Raw genomic sequence first — 22,780 nt, 5'->3', positions numbered from 1 at the left:
GGCCATAAATTAGGAGAGGGGAATGTGCAACGAGACCTGGGTGTCCTTGTACACCAGTCACTGAAGATAAGAATGCAGGTCCAACAGGTGGTTAAAAAGGGCAAATGGATGTTGGCCTTCATAATGAGAGGATTCAAGTACAGGAACAGGGATGTTTTGCTGCAATTATACAGGGCCTTGGTGAGGCCATCGTGTACAGTTTTGGTCACCTTATCTGAGGAAGGATGTTCTTGCTCGAGAGGAAGTGTAGAGAAGGTTTACCAGACTGATTTCCTGGGATGGCAGAACTGGCACATGAGGACAGATAAAGTCCGTTAGGATTGTATTTGCTGGAGTTCAGAAGAATGAGGGGGCGGTCTCATAGAACACTATATAAAAGTTTAACAGGACTTGACAAGGTAGATACAAGAAGGATATTCCTGATGGTGGGGGTGTCCAGAAGCAGGGGTCACAATCAGAGGATAAGTGGTAGACTGAGATGAGGAAAACTTTCTTCACCCAGACAGTGGTTGGTCTGCGGAATTTGCTCCCACAGAAAGTGTTTTGGTTTCAACTGCTAAGTTTTCAAGAAACCATTAGATTTAGGGCAAAGGGGATCAAAGGATATGGAGGGAAAGCAGGAACAGATAGATGATCAGCCTTGATCATAATGAACGGTGGAGCAGGCTCAAGGCTCGAATGGCCTCCTATTTTCTGTGTTTCTATCTAATCTGCCCAGCAACACTGTCCCTGCATCCTCTCGTTCTATATTCCAGAGGCAGGGGAAACATTCTCCCAATCCCCTTCACAATTGTACATGTATCAACGAACCCACCTCACAGTTTTCCCTAATCTCAAGATAAATATAGCCCAATATATTCCACGTCTCTTCAGAGAACAGCCCTTTGATCAGGGCAAAATAACATGGTGACCCTGTGCTTAAATCTCCTAAAATATATTTTTTCAATGATCCAAAAGTGCATACAATACTCCTTGTGGTTGCCGAAGCTTGATAAGATTCTACAAACCTTTTGCCAAAGCCTTTGCAATAATTGCTGACATGCCATTTGTCCAGTTATTTCTTGTTATGGCAAGATGCTCACCTTTTGTCTTCTTTGCATGTGCACACTAATTATCACTGAACATCAATATTTAGAATTTCCAGTATATTAGGGCTGAATGGCCCCCTCCTGCTCCTATTTTCTGTGTATGTTTCCATGTATTAAAAGGGACCAGTTCCATTTTGTTGTCTTGAACTAAAGTGCATCGATGATTTTGCCGCCGGCTCCCGCTGTTCAATCCTTGCTGTTGGCTGAGGGTTTTCAGCCCAGTAACAGCGAGATGGAATAAATCGAATGGGCCAATGAGACAAAAGCCTCTCAGATCACCGAATGCTGATAGGCTGATTAGTCAGCTTAGCAGCATCCAGTGCTCCAAGAGGCCTTGTTCGGAATGGCCTATTTCCTCACTAATTATGTATGAAATTGGTTGGCTGTTCCTTTCAAACCAGCATTTGCCAGTCATGTGGTGGCCACCAACCAGCTCAGCGGACACCCCCTCCGGAGACCCTGCACGGGGGTCCGCGAACCCCAGATTGGGAACACTTGCCCTACAGTAAACAGTTTTTAAATAAAACATTCCATGCATTCTGGTTATTCTTCCTGTATACCATCACTGTTTTGTTAGCATCTGTGTCACATAATTATTTTAATGTAATAAATGTCACATTGTCTTTTTCTCCCCCCCCCCCCCCCCCCCGAACCTCCCCATCCAAGTATTTTCTCCAAGATTGTAGCCTTGCTTTGCTGATTATGGGAGAGACCGAGAAAGCAATGAGTGAGACAGCGCGTGCTGAATCCAGCAGCCAAAAGAAGGAAAAAGAGAAAAAGAAACGATCGAGGGTCAACAAGGTGCTTTCTGAGATTAAAAAACAGGTTGAATTTTGGTTTGGCGATGTGAACCTCCACAAAGACCGATTCCTCCAGGAACAGATTCAGAAATCCAGAGACGGATGTGAGTGATATATCTCCTGGCATTTACCATTGGTTTAAATTTATGCATCTTTAACGTGTCAACGTTCTGTCCTCATTATTTTTCTAAACTCCCCAGATGTTGACATTTCCGTACTGACCGCATTCAACAAAATGAAAAAACTCACCACGGATGTAAAGTTAATAGCAAGGGCACTGAGAAACTCTGATGCCATTGAGGTGAGATTGAACACTTTCATTTTCATGTTGAGATTAAAGGCTAACTCCAACCTGATGTCGTCTGTGAAAGCTGTGCGCCACTAACTATTGACTTTTTGTTTTAAAATTAAAGTACCCAATTCTTCTTTTTCCAATTAAGGGGCAATTTAGCGTGGCCAATTCACCCAGCCTGCACATCTTTGGGTTGTGGGGGTGAGACCCACGCAGACACGGGGAGAATGTGCAATCTCCACATGGACAGGGGCCGGGATCGAACCCGGATCCTTGATGCCGTGAGGTAACAGTGCTAACCACTGCTCACTAACTATTGACTTCCGTTTGTATGAACAACTTGAATTTGAGCTTTTCACAAGAGGAAAAAAAAGTACCTCAAAATGCATGAGAGGAAGGGCAGCACGGTGGCGCAGTAGGTTAGCACTGCTGCCTCACAGCACCGTGGTCCCAGGTTTGAATCCCGGCTCTGGGTCACTGTCCGTGTGGAGTTTGCATATTCTCCCCGTGTCTGCGTGGGTTTCACCCCCACAACCCAAAGATGTGCTGGTTAGGTGGATTGGCCACGCTAAATTGCCCCTTAATTGGAAAAAATGAATTGGGTACTCTAAATTTTTTTATTTTTTTTTAAATGCAGGAGACGGCGTGTACTAGAAAGAGAAAGATTAGGAACTGGGGTAGAAAGCATGGCTGAAAAGATAGATTTTGAGACAGACGGAGGGGTTACAGGCAGCAGCAGCATGCAGAGATGGGATGGTGTGCAAGGATTAAGAGACAAAAATTAGAATTTTAAATTTGGTGAGTTGAAGGATACAGAGCCAATGTTAAGTAAGGACACATTAATGAATATTTATAATAAGGTATGGCAAACATTGTTTGAAGCCACTAGCTTTTCTTCAAATCTTACATGGGTTTTTTTTTAACATTCACCTCGGCCATTGACAGCATCTCTGATGGTGAAGGGCTTCCTCACTGTTGACACTGAAATGTTAACCTATATCAAGGACTCGAATAGGCTTCATGATGAAGCACTAGAAAGGAGAAACAAGCTAAAAGACAAACAGCACTAGAACAAAGAAAGCTCAGAAATAAGACCGTATATAAATGTACATGGTGTAGTAAATTGGATAGTCCAGCTGGAGGCACAGGTTGTCACATTGACCGATGATACTAGTTATAGTTACGAATATGGTAGATGATATAGTTACTGTAACAAAACCTTGGCTCAAAGATGTCAGGGATTGAGGGTTTAATATTCCTGGCTTCAAGGTGGATATGTGGCAGTATTGACCGAAGAAACCATTACAGCACTGTAGAAGGGTGAGGTAACTGAGGAATGAATTTGGTTAGAAATAAGGAACAATAGTTGCTCGATGTATACCACCTACCGAAAATTAGCAGGGAGGTGACAGAAGAAAATTACAGAACAATGCTAGAATTCTAGTGCCATGATAACAGTGGGGCAGCACGGTTAGCACTGCTGTCTCACAGCGCCAGGGACCCAGATTCAATTCCGGCCTTTGGTGACTGTGTGGAGATTGCACTTTCTCCGCATGGGTTTCCTCTAGGTGCTCCGCTTTCCTCCCAGTCCAAAGTGTGCAGAATGAATTGGTCATGCTAAGTTCCCCCTTAAGGTGTGCAGGTTCGGTGGCGTTACAGGGATGGGGCGGGGGAGTGGGCCTAGGTAGGGTGCTCTTTCATAGCATTGGTGCAGACACAATGGGCCGAATGGTCTCCTGAACTGTAGGGATTATGGTTCTAACACTGGGCTTGAAAATCTCCCAACCTATGATGATCAATATCAACAGAAAAATGATGAATTTCCTGAAATGGTGACCACAGAACTTTCTGAATGTAATTTATAGGTCAAGCGGAAAGAAAAGATCCGGTTCGGTGGGGGGCCAATTCATTACTCTCTATAGTCCTGTAAATGTTTTCCCTTCATTGCCTTTTGAAAGTTATTACTGAATATGTTCGCATCCTCTGGTACTTTACCGTTTACTGACTCCTCTACCACTGGAAATTTGCTTGATCACATTGCTTCTATTTATTAGCCCATGCGTTTTAAAGTGCGAATTTACTTACCCCCATTTATTGTACCTAAAAATGTTCCCCTTTGCCAATGGCTAGCCTGTAATTGACTTTTTCCCTTTATTGGGATGTAACATTTGCAGCCACCAGCCCCCTTTGGAATTGGAAGGCCAGAGCCTCTAAAATTTCCACCCTTTGCTCCATGACCTTGCATTTCATGGTACCTCGTGGTGTTTTTCACCTTGAATTGTGATTGCTGATCAGGTCAAGAATGGAAGGCGATTTCTCACCAACAGAAATGAACTACTCTGATAGCAATTTCAAGATGCAAAACTGAAGCTTGATAAAATTCAACTTGCAATATAAAAAATTGGCAAATTCAGAATGTTACATTGCAGGTACTCAGCATTATGGCAATGTATCCCCATTTAATGGAGTTTTTTAAGTAAAATGCTTTTTAAATATTCCCTTCAGCTGAACGTAGAAGGAACAAAGTTAAGGCGGCGTATGGCCTTGGGTGTTCAGCCGCAAGATGTTGATGATCGTACAGTTTATGTGGTAAGTATGAGGGATGTGAAATATTTTATAATTTGCGCTCAATTGAAGGAACCTTAGAAAGCCATATTTCCCGTCAGAATCGTTTTATGAAAATATATACAGGCCCGACATCTTCTCGGATGGTTGGATTTGACAGTTTTGAGAGAATATCAGCTGCTTTCCGCTTTGAGGATCACCACACTTCAGCCAAGGGGCAAGATTGAGAAGGTTATTCATGAATAACCACTGCTGGTACGGGAATTGAAGCCGCGTTGTAAATTGAGTTCAGTTATTGTCAGCTTCCCACAATCACTGCCAGGATTTTCCAACAGAAATAATGAAAGCAATCAAGTATGCCCACCACCAGTAATGGTTGTTGTAAGCATAAAACCTGCCCTTTGCATCCCCATTTCAAGGAATGGAATCATAGAACACTTCAAAATATCACAATGTGTATTGCTCAACAGGGAGCCAGCTGCACTGTTTGCAACGTGATTCTCCACTCCCACGCCGAAGTGGCCGCGCCGTCATGAACGCCGTCGAGGTTCACGACGGCGCGGAACGGCCCCGGTCCTGACCGATTCAGGCCCTGACAATGGGCCAGGATCGAGGCCACGTCATCTACACGAGTCAGGCCTTGTCGCCCACGTAAAAGCGGCGCCGCATAACGGGCGTCGTCCACACGTGCGCGGGTTGGCCGGCGCCCATGATCTTTGAAAAACTCATCCATCCCATTTATATGTGCAAGTTTAATATTCTACATGTTTAAAATTCTGCAAAAGGTCAAAGATGGAAAAAAATTTAAAATAAAGTGAAGACAGTATGTGAACCATCTTGGGTCACTGTTGTCCCATTAAATGGACAGGAATAAAAAATTGGTAAAAGGAATTCTTGAATCTGTCATGTAAATTACAATTGCACCATTTACATTTTAAAAATTCACTTGATAATGCCAGCCTGGTTGAAGAAAATAGACTTTGCGAGTTTACAAATAGTAGATTCATAGTTGCTTTTTCAGGGCCATTTAGCATGGCCAATTCACCTAACCTCCACATCTCTGGTTGGGGCAAGACCCACGCAAACATAGGGAGAATGTGCAAACTCCACAGTATACAACTCCATGATAATGGGCCAGGGTGACACAGTATGGTATCAGTGCAAAGCACCATCAGTGCCACAGCATCACCCTACTAGTTGCACTCAGTACTGATTATCTGGGGCGCAGCAGCCCCTTCAGTAGACCACTACGTTAAAGACATTAAATATGGTTTGTCCATGTTTAGGAGTTGCTGCCCAGGAATGTTTCACATGGTTGGATAGACAGAGTATTCAGTAAATGTGGAAATGTGGTCTACGTCAGCATTCCTCGTTACAAAACAACTGGGGACCCAAAAGGATTTGCCTTTGTGGAATTTGAAACTACATCAGGAGCCCAAAAAGCCATTGAGGTAAGGATAAAGAGAATGTGTGGCATTTTTTATTTGAACTGCATACCTCCAATGCCCATGTTCACCAACTCCCATCAAGAAACCATCCCAAGATACACAACCTTTGCATCAAGAAACAAACATCCCAAAATAAAATGTGTTGGCAATATGTGGTGGGCCCTTTACTCTGGGGGATATTGGTGGTAACATAGTATGATTGGTTGAGCCATGACAAATGCCAATTTCCTCATGAGCATGCTCATATTTGTAGCTACGACAAATGCCAATTTCCTCATGAGCATGCTCATATTTGTAGCTACATCTCACCAGCACCCCCTACAGGAAATTCTATTCAGCAGTCTGAATTGGAGCAGTCTGATGTGGAGATGCTGGCATTGGACTGGGGTGAGCACAGTACGAAGTCTTACAACATCAGGTTAAAGTCCAACAGGTTTGTTTCAAACACTAGCTTTCGGAACACTGCTCCTTCCTCAGGTGAATCTGAGGAATTTCACCTGAGGAAGGAGCAGTGCTCCGAACCTGTTGGGACTTAAACCTGGTATTGTAAGACTTCTTACTGAATTTATTCTGAAACCTTTCATGACCCTTCAGTGAGAATGTCCATGAATTTGCATTTGCTGCTTTACCCATGTGACCAAGTGCTGCTGACATCCCTGCAATAATTGCATTTTTAAATCAGCTAAGAAAAGTCAGTGTAAAAATGGTTGGAGAACTTGGGCCAGGCAGTATCTGATGCAGATAAGATTAACGATGAAACCAAAGTAGCAAAAACATTTTTTATTAAAATACAAAGTATATCCAAGTCATATATTTTTTTGTTCTCCCAAGATGTTAAATAATCCTCCAGAAGATGCACCACGAAAGCCTGGAGTTTTTCCCAAAACTGTAAAAAGCAAACCAGTTCCAGTGTTGAATACCAGCGACTGCAATATTGGTATGTAGCTGTACATTCAATAGCTTGAATTCTATGTGGGCTACAGAGAGTTGTAAGTAAAACAGTTTTATCCCTTTAGATACAAATAAATGTGCTGATGAGAAGAAAAAAAAGAAGAAAAAGAAACCTCGAAAATCTGAAAACTGTACAGCTGCAGAGCCAAAAAGTACCGACAGCCTAGAAAAAGGAAAGGGGAGCAGGGTAATGTCAGACTGTTCAGAAACTGATGTGCCAGACCTGTGCAGAAATAAATCAAAAGGTGAAACACGGAAAAGAGAAAAATCGACAGAAGAAACCAGTCGGAGGAAACGGAAGAGAGCCAGTCCTGGAAAACTGGAAGAAGGGTCCTCTGCAAAAGTGAGAAAAATTAGTGACCGAGAAAAAGAGAAGACAGATAGTGAAAAAGATATCAAAGGTATTGGACATTTCAAGCTCTATTCAGGTTAATAATCATATACCAATCAAGTCCCCAAGTCCATTCAATTTAACTAACACTTCCAGATTTTTTTAAAAAGCAAACCTAATTTACAGCTTTGTTTACTTTTAAGATGTTTCAACGGAAGATGAGCGTGGTTCTGGAGATAAGAAGGACGAGTCCCTGTCAAAAAGCAAGAGAAAACGGAAAAAAAAACACAAAGATAGGCACAAGGTGGAAGAGGAGGTCATTCCTCTGCGAGTATTATCAAAGTAAGTGGAATATTGCTGATCTGAGGTGGAAGTGGTGCCGCTGTCATGTAGTGATTAAAAACCATTTATTGTCCCTCGTTGCACGAAGTTGTGATATTTGGTTTGGTTTTCTAAATTTAATTTTTTTAAGTACCCAAATTATTTTTTCCAATTCAGGGGAAATTTAGTGTGACCAATCCACCTACCCTGCACATCTTTGGGTTGTGGGGGGGGTGACACCGACAAGAGGCGGCGAGAATGTGCAAACTCCACTGGACAGTAGGCCGGGATCAAGGCCAGGTCCTCGGCGCCGCAGCAGTTGTGATATTGGATATTGTGGGAGATGATATTTGACATTGTGTGAGGCTAGATCAAGTACAGCAGACTTCCTGCCCTAAAGGGCATGAGTGAATTTAGTTGGGCTTCAAAGCAACAGTCACCTTTTTCAATTCAAATTCACAAAACTGTGGCGTGGCAAGATTTAAACCAAAAAAAAACAAACACAGCATATCCGGCAGCATACAGAATGCATCCGCAGTATTATTACGGTGAGATTGGAATTATCCTAGTCCAGGTCCCTGCATTAGTGGTAATATAGTGCACTAAATTAAGATGCCATTAATTTCCACACGACACACCTCCAATTGTGATGAGTCATTGAAATCGTTTGTACATTTCTAAACACCAATATGAAGCACTTACTTAAAAAGGTTAACAGCAAGTTTTCCATTTTGGTGCTTCAAAACTACATCATTCTCTTGTTCCATTTGATGTTCTCAAAAGTTGTACTGTTGAGCAGTAGAAATCCCAACAAGCGAGCACTTACTTCAATGAGAGCAAGTTCTCACATGTTAGAGGCTCCACTTCACAATTCCATTGGAAAAGACTTGGAAAAGTGTAGAGCACACTTGAAAAAGGCTGCGAACATCAAAAGTGGTTTTAATTCAATCTTGTAAAAAGGCATGCTGAGAATCAATTTTATCCAAAGTATTTTTGAACAATTAAGCAGGAAGGCGATGGAAGTTTTGCTTCTCAATGCAAATTGTGCGTTGAGAAATCCCAACATAAAAGCACTTACTTCAGAAATATAACAGAAAGTGCATACATGTTAGGAGTTCTTGCCACAGATATTCCTCCCAATTTGCAATCTTGGTGTCAGGACTCTGCAATCTCGGGATTCCATGATGAAACTGTAAAGGAACTAAAGAGTGTCATAAAGTTTACAAATCTCCAAATTTTATTAAGCTATTTATTTATTAAGTAGTAGTGGTGTTTCTGTACAGTAGAAATCCCAACATGAGAGCACTTGACCTTAAGAAGGCATGTTAGAGGCTTCATAAACAGTCATTTGAAACAAAATCTTGCGACCTTGGGATATCCCAGAATAGTCACTGAAACGGTCTTGCAAAAGAGATCAGAGTGTGACAATGGTCCAATTGAATTTGTTTTGCGGTGTTAAATTGAAGGACAGGATACCAGAGACTTCCTGAAGTGTCATTGGATTAGTTTATGGCCACCCAAGCAGCATTGGCGATAAGAAAACCTTTATGGGTAGTTGATGGCTGCAGTTGTGCATTAGAAATCCCAATATGATAAGCACTTACTTTATAGAGTACACAGCAAGTGCTTCCATACTAGGATCTCTAAAAACAAATCAGGCTATTGATGCTGGATTCTGTTCCTAATGAAATACTGAATGCACCAGTTAAAATTTTCACATTTCAGCCAACCTCTCTGGTTTCTCAATAGGTTAAACCTGTTAGCTAGAGATTCCAACATGTGAGTACTTACTAATGAAACTTGACAGCAAGCTTCACTTGTTGGAGTAACTAGCAACAGTTATAATAAAACATGTCAGCAGAAACATTGAGCCTCAGGGACACACAAGTACTAATTTCCAGGGCAAGATACAAATTGGGATTCAGACCATTAAGATGTTAATGAGCCGAGGGATTCCACCCTTTTTATACAATACGTAAGGTGGTATGTAATTACAAGACATGCACTGTGAGCAGCCTCCATGATGGTACTGGACAGTACATCACCATTGCTGAAGTGCAATACTAATGCAAGAAAACAGCATTGCACAATCGCAGTGGTGGTAAACTGTAGCCGCTATCTTTAGGATTCCTTTTAACTTGGCTCTAGTGCCTCTAACACAGATGCACTTCCTTGCAATTACAGAAAAAAGTTTCCATGTTAAAAGCATTAGAGTAGACCTTCCCAATGTGGCACCTTTTTTATTTTGTATGAACCATTTTTCATTTACCTTTCCATTACAAACCCGGTTACTTCAATGAGAGCACTTGCAGAAGATCCCTCTCAACGTGGCAGCTTAAATACCAAAGTAGCCCTTTCAAGACAGTTCAAAAACATTTTAAAGATATCACTGGCAGAGAATGAAGTATCCACGACCACTTCAACATAAAAGCACTTACTGAAGTATATCACAGAAAGGCTTCAATGTTGACGTAACAGGGGACACATTTCACAACTGATAATTGCAGTAGAAAAAAAACCTTTCTACATTGAAAGCATACCCAACTTAATACTAGCAGAAGTTACAACGGTAAAGAATTAGAATCGTTAACAGCCAAAGTTTGTATACTTGCACTCAAAAGTCATCCTTGTGTCAAATGCTCCTTTCTCATCCTCTGCTGCAGCTAAATGATTCTTCTCTGCTCTCACTTGCCGATATTTATATTTCTTCCAGGTAAAGTGATTTTAATGAGGCACCTTTTCTAAAGGGGATGGGCATTTGAATTTCTATTGTTTAGGAGATGTATCTAAACCTGTTTGCCTCAGTGGGTGGTGCCGGTATGTTAACAAGCTGTAAATGGCAGCATTTGGGGCCATCACCAGTAGGCTGACTGTTCTTAATGCAGTATTTGCTTTTGTTTAATGGTATTAAGATAGTCTGCACAATGATGTATTAACACACAATTTTTTTCTAGACAATGTGGCTCTGCTGGATATTGTTCTGAACATTTGCAGTTAATTATTGAAAGAAGGGAGATGTTTTGAGTTTGAGGATTCACTTGTAATCTTTTTAAAGTGAAAACCTTCGACATTTCTGAGGAGAAATCGTTTGAACAGCTTTTAAAATAAATAAGTTGGGGTGAAACCTGTTTGTGCTGTCCTGATATTTTGTGACTTGAAACCTTGATCAAAATGATTCCCTTATAGAAATTAGAAAATTGACAAAGTTAGTTATGCATTACAATTAAAGTTATTGAGTACGGTTGTAGCTTTTAAGGTTTGTTGCACTGTGCGTATGGTTTTACATTTGCGTATGGTTTTACATTTTTTTTTAAACAAAATTATACTTTATTCATAAAATATCTGAAAGAACATTACTAATATTTTAAAATGGCCCCATTGCACAGAGTGCAATAATATTCAGGTTCTCTGCATACATCATGTTGCACTGTGAGGTGCTTCAATACAGTCAAAGAAACATTCTAGACATTTCAAAATGGGCATTTCAAATGGTTCAACGGTATTTAAGTTGTCTACATAGATGAAGTTGCACTCCAAGGTGCTTCCATACAATTGTGATATGTGTAATATTCAATTTGCACATTTAATGTAAGTCATACATTGGGCAGCACGGTAGCACAAGTGGATAGCACTGTGGATTCACAGCACCAGGGTTCCAGGTTCGATTCCCTGCTGGGTCACAGTCTGTGCGGAGTCTGTACGTTCTCCCCGTGCCTGCGTGGGTTTCCTCCAACAGTCCAAAGACGTGTAGGTTAGGTAGATTGGCCATGCTAAATTGCCCTTAGTGTCCAAAAGGTTTAGGAGGGGTTATTGGGTTATGGGGATGGGGTGGAGATGATGGCTTAAGTGGGTCGGCGCAGAATAGCCCCCTTCTGCACTGTATGTTCTATGTTTTTCAGTCCATGGGGGTTATATACAATTCCCAGCCCCTTTGTGCAATATGTCTGAAAGGTCTTCGACAGCAACCCTACCCCATTGTGCCTCTGCTGCGGCTGCCCCAAGATTCAGTGCATCCCACAGCCCGTAGTCCTGGGCTTTGGAACGTGCCAGTCTGCACAACTCGGTCAGAAACAATTCTTTGCACTGGAAGACCAATAATTTTTGTGCAGGCCAAAGAGCATCTTTCATCAGGTTGATGATCCTCCAGCAGCAGCTGATGTTTGTCTCGGTGTGCGTTGCTGGGAACAGCCAGTAGGTCACAAAAGTCCTGCATCATGGAGTCGTTCGGGACAAACCTCGACAAAAAACACCTCATCTCTCTCCAGACTTTCTTTGCAAAGGCACATTCCACAAGGAAGTCTGCAACTGTCTCTGGGGCGAGACTCTGGGCGGTGTAGAAATGATTTGACGGGGAAGGCCTTTCTCACCACCAGTTAAACTAGGTCTTGGTGCTTGTTTGGAAGTTCTGGTGAAGAGGCAGTCTCCCAAATTACCTTGACGGTCCACCATCTCCTTTTCCCGAAGCACTTGTAGAATGTTACATGCAGACCACTGCTTGAAGGTCTTGTGGTCAAAGGGATTTATAGGATTATAGAATACCTACGGTGCAGAAGGAGGTCATTCAGTCTTATCAGGTCTGCATCGACCCTCCGAAAGAGTACCCTACCTCGGCCCACTCCCCCATACTATCACTGCAACCCCACAACCCACCTTACCGTTGGGCACTAAGGAACAATTTAGCATGGCCAATCCATCTAACCTTCACATCTTTAGACTGTGGGAGGAAACCAAAGCACCCGGAGGAAACCCACACAGACACTGAGGAGAATGTGCAAACGCCACATAGACAGTCACCCGAGGTCGGAATTGAACTTGGGTCCCTTGCGCTGTGAGGCAGCAGTGCTAACCACTGTACCACCGTGCCCCTCTTTCTTTTTTTTAAAGCGCATCCCGCCTAGGCCCAATCCCTTGCCCTCTTTGGTCACTAAAGGGCAATTTAGCATGGCCAATCCACCTAACCTGCACATCTTTGGACTGTGGGAGGAAACAGGAGCACCCGGAGGAAACCCACACAAACACTGGGCAAACGTGCAAATTCCACATAGGCAGTGACCCAAGTCTGGAATCAAACTCGGATCCCTGGCGCTGAGGCAGCAGTGCTAACCACTGTGCCACCCATTTTCTCTGCATTAAATTTTCCATGAAGGACAGGTGGTACGGCACGGCCTGACTACTTGGCAGCATGGCCAGACCCATTCAGTGAATGTTTAGTTCAGATGATGCAGTGAGGAAGAGAGATCTATGAACCAACTCCATGCATTTAAGGTGTTTAAACCATGTGATTCTTTGGTCTGCAATTGAGAAACAGGAGTTTTAGCATGTAATGTAAAGTGTGAGGATACTGGACCATTTAAAAAAAAAAAAAAAAAATTTTTAAATAGTTAAATTTTCAACTTTTGACAACACAAGTAGTTTTCAGTAGGAGCAAGTAACATGCATTCAAAATGTGGAATTCGGGTTGCTGCATTTCAAGAAATGTAGATGAATTAAAAATATGCGAACAATGTGTTAATAATGAATATCAAAAGCAAGGGCACTCCATTGTAATGATGAATCCAAAAACTAATTTTGGATGTGATTCTTTTTTCACAATTTTGCCCAATTTTTGTGTGCAGCACGGTAGCACAAGTGATTAGCACTGTGGCTCCATACCGCCAGGGTCCCAGGTTCGATTCCCTGCTGGGTCACTGTCTGTGCGGAGTCTGTACGTTCTCCCCGTGCCTGCGTGGGTTTCCTCCGGGTGCTCCGGTTTCCTCCCACAGTCCAAAGACGTGCAGGTTAGGTGGATTGGCCATGATAAATTGCCCTTCGTGACCAAAAAAGATTAAGAGGGGTTATTGGGTTATGGGGATAGGGGTGTGGAAGTGAGGGCTTAATGGGTCGGTGCAGACTCGTTGTCTGCGCTCTATGTTCTAATCTCTTTTTAAGAGATCAATGCCTGGGTGTAATCTAGTGGAGGCCCACTGAGACAAGGCAGTGTATCTTTTTCAATTAAGGGGCAATTTAGCGTGGCCAATCCGCCTACCCTGCACATCTTTGGGTTGTGGAGGTGACACCCACTGGTAGAATGTGCAAACTCCTCAAGGTCAGTGACCCGGGACCGGGATCCCGGGTCCTCAGTGCCATGAGAAGGCAGTGCTAACCACCGTGCCACTGTGCTGCCCTTAGGTGGATAGCAATTTTCAGAGTCAGCCCAGGCTGTTAGAATCGTGGAATGGTGATGGCACATAAAGAGGACATTTGACCCATTGTGGTTGCGACAGTTGAAAAAAGAGCCACACAGCGTTCTGATCAGTTATAAAGCAAAGGATTATGTTAACAAGACCTGACAGTATTTTCAATTTTTAAACTCCTTTGCTAGCTTGAGCACAATAGCATTATTGTACCAGTATAAATGGCAATGGTGGGCTGAGTATTTCGCAGTGAAAGGCTCGCCTCTTGACTTCCTGGAAGCCAATATTTTCTGTAAGGACTGTTAGGTGCTCGATTAAATACCCTCTACTTGTATGGGTAGATGCACCTGCAACAAAACTCCAAGTTCAATACCATCCTCGACAAATATTCACCTGAGGAAGGAGCTCTGAAAGCTAGTGATTCAAAACAAACCTGTTGGACTTAAATCTGGTGTTGTAAGACTTCTTACTATCCTGGACAAAGCAATTGGTAATCCATTCTCTACCTTTAACATGCACTCTCGTCACCACCAGAATACCGTGGTCAGGAGTGCATTCTATCCACAGTATGCACTGCAGCAAGTTGCCAAAGTTTCTTCAACAGCATACCTGTGAGTTTTCCCAGTCCGAAGGACAAGAACAGTGGGTGCATGGGATAACCAACATTTGCATGTCATTTGCCATCTTGACTTGGACCATGTGTTGCTGTGTTTTTTTTCATTGCTGGGTTAATTTCTGAGACCTTTTGTCACACTGACTGCAGCAGTTCAGGAAGATGGCTCATCACCATGATATGATGGACAGCTAAGGATTGGCTATGAATGGCAGCTTTGCCATATCCTGCAAATTATCTAAATAGAAAATAAAGAAAAGTTAATTGCCTTATATCATTTGGTGTTGCTTCTGCCTCAGGATTGGAAAAATTTGGGTTCAAGCCCCATTGAGCACACGTATCTAAATTTCATTTTCATTTTCATATCCATTTTGTTCTTTCATGGGATGTGGGTGTTGCTGACAAGGACATAATTTATTGTCCATCCCTATTTTCCATTTGAACTGAGTGGTTTGCTGGACCATTTCAGAGGCAAGTGCTGTGGATCAGAAGTCACATGGAGGCCAGATCAGGCAAGAGCAGCAGATTTCCTTCTCTAAGGAACATTAGCAAACCAAATCGTTTTTTACAAGAACCGATTCGGGTCTTAAGATCATTTATTACTGAGACTAGCTTTATATTCCATATTTGTTCACGGAGCTTAAACTCCACAGCTGCCATGTTGGGAGTTAAATCCTGATACACAGATCATTAGCCTGTGCCTCTGGATTACTCGTCTAATGATATGGCCACTATGCTAACATCTCTACTTAATAAGTGCTATATTCTGCTGAGATAGCGAATCAGTGTCCCCCATTATCCTGTTCTGATGCTCCTGTGGCCATTAATGATTGTTTGGGACGATTCGGAGACAGGCAAGGCATTCTCCTGGTGGCCTGCCCATATTTCAATAAATTCTACTGACTATATTTTTAACTCATTATTGTTCTTGTTTCTGGGTTGTCGAATGATGTCTGAAAAATGACTGCTGTGTTTTCCTGTATGATGGAAGCCACTGAACTCAGTGACTTAAGCAAAATATCTTCAGTTACCTTTGTGATCATAGCACTTTTTGCGGTGCAGCAGGAGGCCATTTGACCCATCGTGTCTGCTCCGGCTCTCCGAACAAGCATTGTGGCTGAGTGCCATTCCCCTATTTTTCCCCATGCCCCTGACGTGGCATTTCTATTAATGATGATCAATAGTTATCTCAGTATCACACTTTGAAACATTACAATTGTTCTTATTTGTGATGTTTTCTTTGCTTTGCTTGTGCAAAACTTTATTTCAAAATGAATTCTCAAATATGTGTGTGATGGGGCAGCACGGTGGCACAGTGGGTTAGCTCTGCAGCCTCACGGCGCCAAGGTCCCAGGTTCGATCCCGGCTCTGGGTCGCTGTCCGTGTGGAGTTTGCACATTCTCCCTGTGTTTGCGTGGGTTTCGCCCCCACAACCCAAAGATGTGCAGGGTAGGTGGATTGAACACCCTTAATTGGAATAAATTAATTGGGTACTCTAAATTTATTTATTTTTTTAAAATATGTGTGTGCGGGGAAGCCTTGCAATCGGCAAATGTTCTGTGAATTGACAAAATCCTTCACATGTTAAGCCCAGGCAAGAATGCAGTAATTTGTACAAGTTTGCAATATCCCAGGGACATGAAAGCAAAGAAAAGTGGCTATGGTTAAGGATTGCCAAATACCCAGATTTAAAAGTTTTTTGACATTATGTCGTATCAAAATAACTCTAGTTAATCGGTCACCAAATATCTGTTTTTGTTTAAAGTGGAAATTTTATATTTTCCTATGTCACCACTTAGTTAACTTGTTTTCTGTTTTTCGGTAGATTTTACCAATTAGCAAAGAAATGGTTTGAACTTGACTCACTTTGTCATTGCTTATTCTCCCCTTTTTCCCTCTTGCATAGAGGAAATGGTGGCAACCCCACTAAGGGGGTGGCAAAATGGTGGTAACCCCACTCTGCTGTCTGTATCCATGGGCACCAATTTCCAGCCGGACTCTGCCCAGTCAAATAGTCCACCATTGCTCACTCAGATTTATCCATGGAAACGAAACAAGATTATGAGTGAGAAATTAAATCTATGGCTATCCACCGAGCAGTTCACCAGAGAATGTATCTGGGGATGTTTTTCACAGTGAATGTGCCAATCTATTGTTAAAGCTACAAGTAAGGTATCCATCTAATTTTTCCATTGTTTCTTCAGAAAAGAGTGGATGGATTTGAAGCAAGAGTACTTAAAGCTGCAGAAATCCAGCATGTCCAGCTTAAAGAAAACTATGCTACAAATCAAACAGCAAAATGACGGCGAGGTTATGGAGGTGACTGACAAAAAGAAACAAGAACTTGAAAACGATAAAGGTTGGTTTCTGTGAATGGATCATACAAAAAACATGTGATCATAGAATCTTTAATCATACTTCAAAAGCCTGTAGTGATTATTTGTACATTCTTGAACTTGTTTTCATTCTGGAAAGGTAGGAATGCAGAGCTTTGTGTCCAGTTAGCTATTTATACCTCCGGGTTCCTACATTAGAGCAGTGACTGCACTTCAGAGCTACTTCATTGGGCGTAAAACACTTGAGAGATCCAATGGTCATGAAAATCGTTACATGAATGCAAGTCTATTCACTTGAGAGATCCAATGGTCATGAAAATCATTACATGAATGCAAGTCAATTTCTATTCCATCTATAGGAAGTTCCCCAGATTTGCCAATAACTCCTGAGGGGGGAGGGAACTCGCCACAGGGAGGGGAAAATCACAAGAATGGGTAATGCCAGGATGAGGGTAGGCTCGGAGGCAGGAAGGTGTTGGGGTGGGTTAATGCCAGCTGAGGAGAGGCAGGGAGGCGTTGGGATTGTGCGTGAATTCTTCCCATTGCCGTGTCATTTTGCCAGCTGCGGGAGAGTCGGTATATCGACTGCTCGTCGAGAATCCAGCTGAGCCACTTATGTGACCAAGGACGGACCATTTCCCACCTCCCAGCCCAGGACTTGACCGAAATAAAAGCCCATTGGATAAAGTGATCACCTGTGCAGTATATCATGTGCACCGCACAAAGTATGTTAAGTATCAGGGCATGAAAGCAAGACTATTCACAATAGAAATAAGTAATGAATTGATTCAAATCACTAGTAAATACTGGGAGGTGTTAATTAAATTGGAGCATCTTTCTGTGTTTATAATGCAACTGTGCTGCTGCGAGCAGCCATGGCTACCATGAAACCCACCTCAGTAGGTACCTCTGTCCGCTATACTCAAGGGAGCGCACTTCTGATGGTGAAGCAAAGCAACTACTGCTGATTGCATTTGGACAAACCACTAGTGGATAGATCTTTTTTTTCTAATTAAGGGGCGATTAGCACAGTGGTTCGCACTGTTGCTTCACAGCGCCAGGGTTCCAGGCTCGATTCCCGGCTTGGGTCACTATCTGTGCGGAATCTGCACGTTCTCCCTGTGTCTGTGTGAGTTTTCCGCGGGTGCTCCGGTTTCCTCCCACAAGTCCCGAAAGACGTGCTCTTAGGTGAATTGGGCATTCTGAATTCTCCCTCTGTGTACCTGAACAGGTGCCGGAATGTGGCGACTAGGGGCTTTTCACAGTAGCCTCATTGCAGTGTTAATGTAAGTCCATTTGTGACAAAGATTATTATTATTATTTAGCGTGGCCAATCCACCTACCCTGCACTTCTTTGGGTTTTGGGGGTGAGACCCACACAGGCACAGGGAGAATGTGCAAATTCCACACGGAGAGTGAGCCGGGATTGAACGCGGGTCCTTGCGCCGTGAGGCAGCAGTGCTATCCACTGCGCCACCGTACCACCCTTAGTGGATAAATCTTGGCCCACCCAGTTAAGGAGGACTGTATCCAGAAACATAATGTTACCAAACAGGTATGATTATGTTCATGTGCAGTGCTCAGCATTGCTACTGCTGCCCTGCATTCTGCCATAAGGTCATGAGTACAGCAGGACCATTGGCCTCTGATTACCAAAGTGATTACAGCTGCATTGTATAAATCCGTTGTAGTAGCAACTGAAAAGCCTTGTTCTGGTGTTCAAGTGTTAATCTAAGTTTCCATAATCTTCATTGTAAATTGAAGGTGTGCATTGCTAATATTTAGGTGTTCAAATTTTTGGAAAAATATAAATTTAGAGTACCCAATTATTTTTTTCTCTCCATTTAAGGGGCAATTAGCGTGGCCAATCCACCCAACCTTTGGGTTGTGTCGGTAAGACCCACGCAGACACGGGGAGAATGTGCAAACTCCACACAAACAGTGACTCGGGGCCATGATCGAACCCGGGTCCTCAGCGCCATAGGCAGCAGTGCTAACCATTGCACCACAATGCCGCCCTAAGGTGTTCAAATTTACAACGTGTCTCCTGCCAATGCACTATGGCCAAGCAAGATGGCCGCCGATACCTGTCTGCGCATGTGCATTAGGTCCTCACGTGTGCAGAAATCCAATAATGTCACTGCTGGAGCCACCAGTCTAACTCTCAGAGTGGAAGATGAGGGAAGAATGAGAAGAGGTGGTAGTGTCTAACGCTTGCAGCAACCTACAATCCACTTACATTACTGGCACAGTGAGTCAGAGTTTAGAAACACTGACCAACATTACTGCAGTAAAATACCCCAGTTCAGGAACATTCTCTCCTGCTGCAGACGATTACCACACATGCGCCCTGCTGCACATGGCTGTCGTAATTATAGGGGGCAGTTAACCTGGGCCTGTTGTACTGTGCATGCATGACGTTGCCAGAAACCACAGTTTAAATTTAAGTTCTAGAGACCAATATCAAACATCTCCATGGGAAATTAACTGGACTGGTTTGTTTAGCAGCAAAGTACAATCATTAACCTCTTTGAACTGAAAATATCCACCGAAAGCCCAAAAGAATCAGAACAACTTAATTTAAACTGCAGCAGTTGAACTTGTTTGATGACTAATTGCAGCTAATTTAGAAGTTTGGGGAATGTGAATGAGGTGCCATTATCTCTCCAGACAGTGAGAGAGGTGTTAAGAAAGGTGTGAACATGAATGGTGATTGTGGTGCAATTTTACAGTTGCTTTTACTGATGGAATTTTGAACACAAATCGGTAGGTCGGACCCTCAAAATTTCATTGGAAATTGTCTCACTATTAGTATTTTGATATTTACATTTATACTTGGTTATGGGGTAGCACGGTGGCACAGTGGGTTAGCCCTGCTACCTCATGGGACCCCCGAGGTCCCAGGTTCGATCCCGGCTCTGGGGCACTGTCCGTGTGGAGTTTGCACATTCTCCCTGTGTTTGCATGGGTCTTGCCCCCACAACCCAAAGATGTGGAAGCTAGGTGGATTGGCCACACTAAATTGCCCCTTAATTGGAAAAAATGAATTGGGTACTCTAAAAAAAAATTTTTAAATTATACTTGTTTATGCTTTGACAAAGTCATCCATACTCGAATATTAGCTCTGTCCTCTCTCCACAGCTGCTGAGATTCTCCAACATTTTCTGTTTTTGTTTCAGATTCCAGCATCCGCAGTAATTTGCTTTTATTATCCTCATGCACTTGGGGAGGGGGGGCTTTTCCTACTGAGGAAATAACAGTATTCGCTTTATGATGTCCATCACCACCATCTTCAGCAACCTGAGCATGTGATTTTAGCTGAAACTTCAATGTATTATTGAAGGGTGTGTTGCATTGTCAGCGATTGCCCTCTTTCAGGAATGGCAGCAAGGCCATTTCTGCCCCAACATAAAATTAAAATACTGCGGACGCTGGAAATCTGACATTGAACAGAAAGTGCTGCAAACACTAAACTGGAGAATCACAGAATCCCTTCAGTGCAGACGGGGGCCATTCAGTCCATCAAATCTGCACCGACCCTCTGAAAGAGCAGCCTACCTAGGCCGACTCCCCCATCCTATCCTTGCAACCCCGCCGAACCAAAAACACTTTGGACTGTGGGAGGAAACCAGAGGAAACCCACGCAGACAGGGGAAGAATGTGCAAATTCCGAACAGTCACTCCAAGCTGAAATTGAACCTGGGTCAGGGCGGCACAGTGGTTAGCACTGTCGCCTCATGGCGGCGAGGACCCGGGTCCAATCGCGGCTCCGGGTCACTGTTTGTGTGGAGTTTGTACATTCTCCCCATGTCTGCGTTCTCCCCATGTCTGCGTGGGTCTCACCACCCACAAACCCAAAGAAGTGCAGTATAGGTAGATTGGCCATGTTAAATTGTCCCTTTTTTGGATAAAAAATGAATTGGGTACTCAATTTTTAAAAAAGAAATTGAAGTCGGGTTCCTGGTGCTGTGAGGCAGCCGTGTTAACCATTGTGCCACCATGCCATCCCGAAACAGAGTTCCCTTTCTATCCCTTTGGGATGTGTTAAAGATCCCATGTAATTATTTGCAGACTAGCAGGATAGTTCTGCAGGACAGTCCGATATATCCTACAACCAACATAGAACCATAGAAACCATTCAGCCATTCAGCCCATCAATTCTGCACTGATCCTCTGAAAGAGCACCATTCCAAGGCCCACTCCCTCCATAAGATTAACTGACCATTTATCTCATTGCTGTTTTGGGGTCTTGTCGTGAGCTGCATGGTAGAATAGTAGTTAGCACTATGGCTTCACAGCGCCAGGGTCCCAGGTTCGATTCCCGGCTTGGGTCATTGTCTGTGCGGAGTCTGCACGTTCTGTGCGGAGTCTGCACGTTCTCCCCGTGTCTGCATGGGTTTCCTCCGGGTGCTCCGGTTTCCTCCCACAAGCCCGAAAGACGTGCTGTTAGGTAATTTGGACATTCTGAATTCTCCCTCTGTGTACCCGAACAGCCACCGGAATGTGGCTTCTAGGGGCATTTCACAGAAACTTCATTGCAGTGTTAATGTAAGCCTACTTGTGACAATAAAGATTATTATTAAGTTAACTGATATGTTTTCTAATGTTACACAACAGTGGCTATATTTCAAAAATACTTAATTGGCAAAAAACACTAGGTAAACCCTTCAAGTGTTTTTTAAAAAATAAATTTAGAGTACCCAATTTTTTTTTTTAATTAAGGGGCAATTTAGCGTGGCCAATCCACCTCCACATCTTTGGGTTGTGGGGGTGAGACCCAAACAAACACTGGGAGAATGTGCAAACTTTATACGGACAGTGACCCACGGGCCGGGATCGAACCTGGGACCTCGGTGCCATGAGGCAGCAGTGCTAACCACTGCGCCGCCGTGCTGCCCCTCCTTCCTTCAAGTGTATGTTCAATCACAAAAAACAAGACTATAGTTTTGTACATAGCAAATCATCAGACGTACAGTGAATCATTAATTGCACATTTTGGTTTTAATCCATGACAGTGAATGGGTTTGTTTGTGCCTCTCTTGCTGATTTTACTTGTTACTTGCAACGTTTCTGCAGTGATGTGTCTCGATTAATTTTGTTTGATCCATTGTTTTTACCCTTAAAAAGAAATTAAATAAATTCACAAGACCTAAAGGCACTGCATCGTGTATTGCCAATTGATTGCAGACTAAACTGTCTTTTGCGTTGTTTCCTGGTCTGTGTTGTGCTAACTGGACAGAAGTTGACGTTGTTGTTTTGGCCTCTTCGTCAGCCTGGTTGAGGGAAGGGAGAATCTTGATTTTGATCCCTCTCCAGTGAACCTTGTTGGTGCATACTTGGATTCCAAAGGGGGTAAGTCGGGCTGTGATATCGTTCATGCCAAATAGCTTCCAGACAGTGCTGGACTCCTCAGATAATGGCCAGTGTACTGACAGCATCCCGTGCCTTTCATATTGTACGTCTACAGTATGTCCGCAGGACAAATTTGGGAATTTTTTAGTTTGAAAGAAATTCAAATGTTTCATCTTTATGTAATTACAACGTGAACCATTTTGATTCCTTTGCGGAAGTGTTGTGTGAACAAAATTTGATAATTAACAAGCCAAAGGAGGGGAACAAACTTGCCTCCTCCTTGCTCCTTGTTCAAAGGAAAATACCATTGTCTTTCCAATCCCTGTTTGATCTTTAACTGATATCCAAGCAAATGCCCACAATACCAGGTTTACATGTGTACTCACTGAATTTCTGAAAGGATGACAATATTAGCTGCTTTAATTGAAGAGCCTGTTATTTAATTTAGCTATTTATCTGTGTATTTTGTAGTGCTCAGTTCCAGCTGCAAAGTCAACAGGAACAAAGCAA

The 22,780-nt window shown here is 43.0% G+C and overlaps 1 protein-coding gene and 1 long non-coding RNA gene across 4 annotated transcripts in view; one reads left to right on the top strand and one right to left on the bottom strand.

The window, feature by feature from the left end:
• The window catches only part of larp7 (La ribonucleoprotein 7, transcriptional regulator), a 42,181-nt gene that overhangs the window by 6,013 nt on the left and 13,388 nt on the right, over positions 1-22,780 (top strand). For both annotated transcript variants that reach the window (XM_072495878.1, XM_072495879.1), the window contains exons 2-9: positions 1,755-1,992; positions 2,089-2,189; positions 4,686-4,769; positions 6,032-6,196; positions 7,025-7,130; positions 7,210-7,545; positions 7,679-7,817; positions 16,787-16,941. In XM_072495878.1, coding sequence (XP_072351979.1) covers positions 1,791-1,992; positions 2,089-2,189; positions 4,686-4,769; positions 6,032-6,196; positions 7,025-7,130; positions 7,210-7,545; positions 7,679-7,817; positions 16,787-16,941 — 1,288 coding nt within the window. In that variant the 5' untranslated portion in view covers positions 1,755-1,790. The remainder of the gene's footprint in view (positions 1-1,754; positions 1,993-2,088; positions 2,190-4,685; positions 4,770-6,031; positions 6,197-7,024; positions 7,131-7,209; positions 7,546-7,678; positions 7,818-16,786; positions 16,942-22,780) is intronic.
• On the bottom strand, positions 6,959-10,470 carry LOC140408526 (uncharacterized). Of its 2 annotated transcripts, XR_011940123.1 has the most exons (3): positions 10,409-10,470; positions 8,875-8,986; positions 6,959-7,079 (listed from the first exon to the last, which is right to left on the bottom strand). It is a non-coding gene; the product is annotated as an uncharacterized lncRNA (long non-coding RNA). The 2 variants fall into 2 exon arrangements; XR_011940122.1 differs by lacking the exon at positions 10,409-10,470 and having other exon boundaries at positions 8,875-9,389.

Source organism: Scyliorhinus torazame, chromosome 3 (genome assembly GCF_047496885.1).
Source record: "Scyliorhinus torazame isolate Kashiwa2021f chromosome 3, sScyTor2.1, whole genome shotgun sequence".
Lineage (NCBI taxonomy): Eukaryota > Metazoa > Chordata > Chondrichthyes > Carcharhiniformes > Scyliorhinidae > Scyliorhinus > Scyliorhinus torazame.
This window is presented reverse-complemented; position numbering and strand designations above follow the sequence as displayed.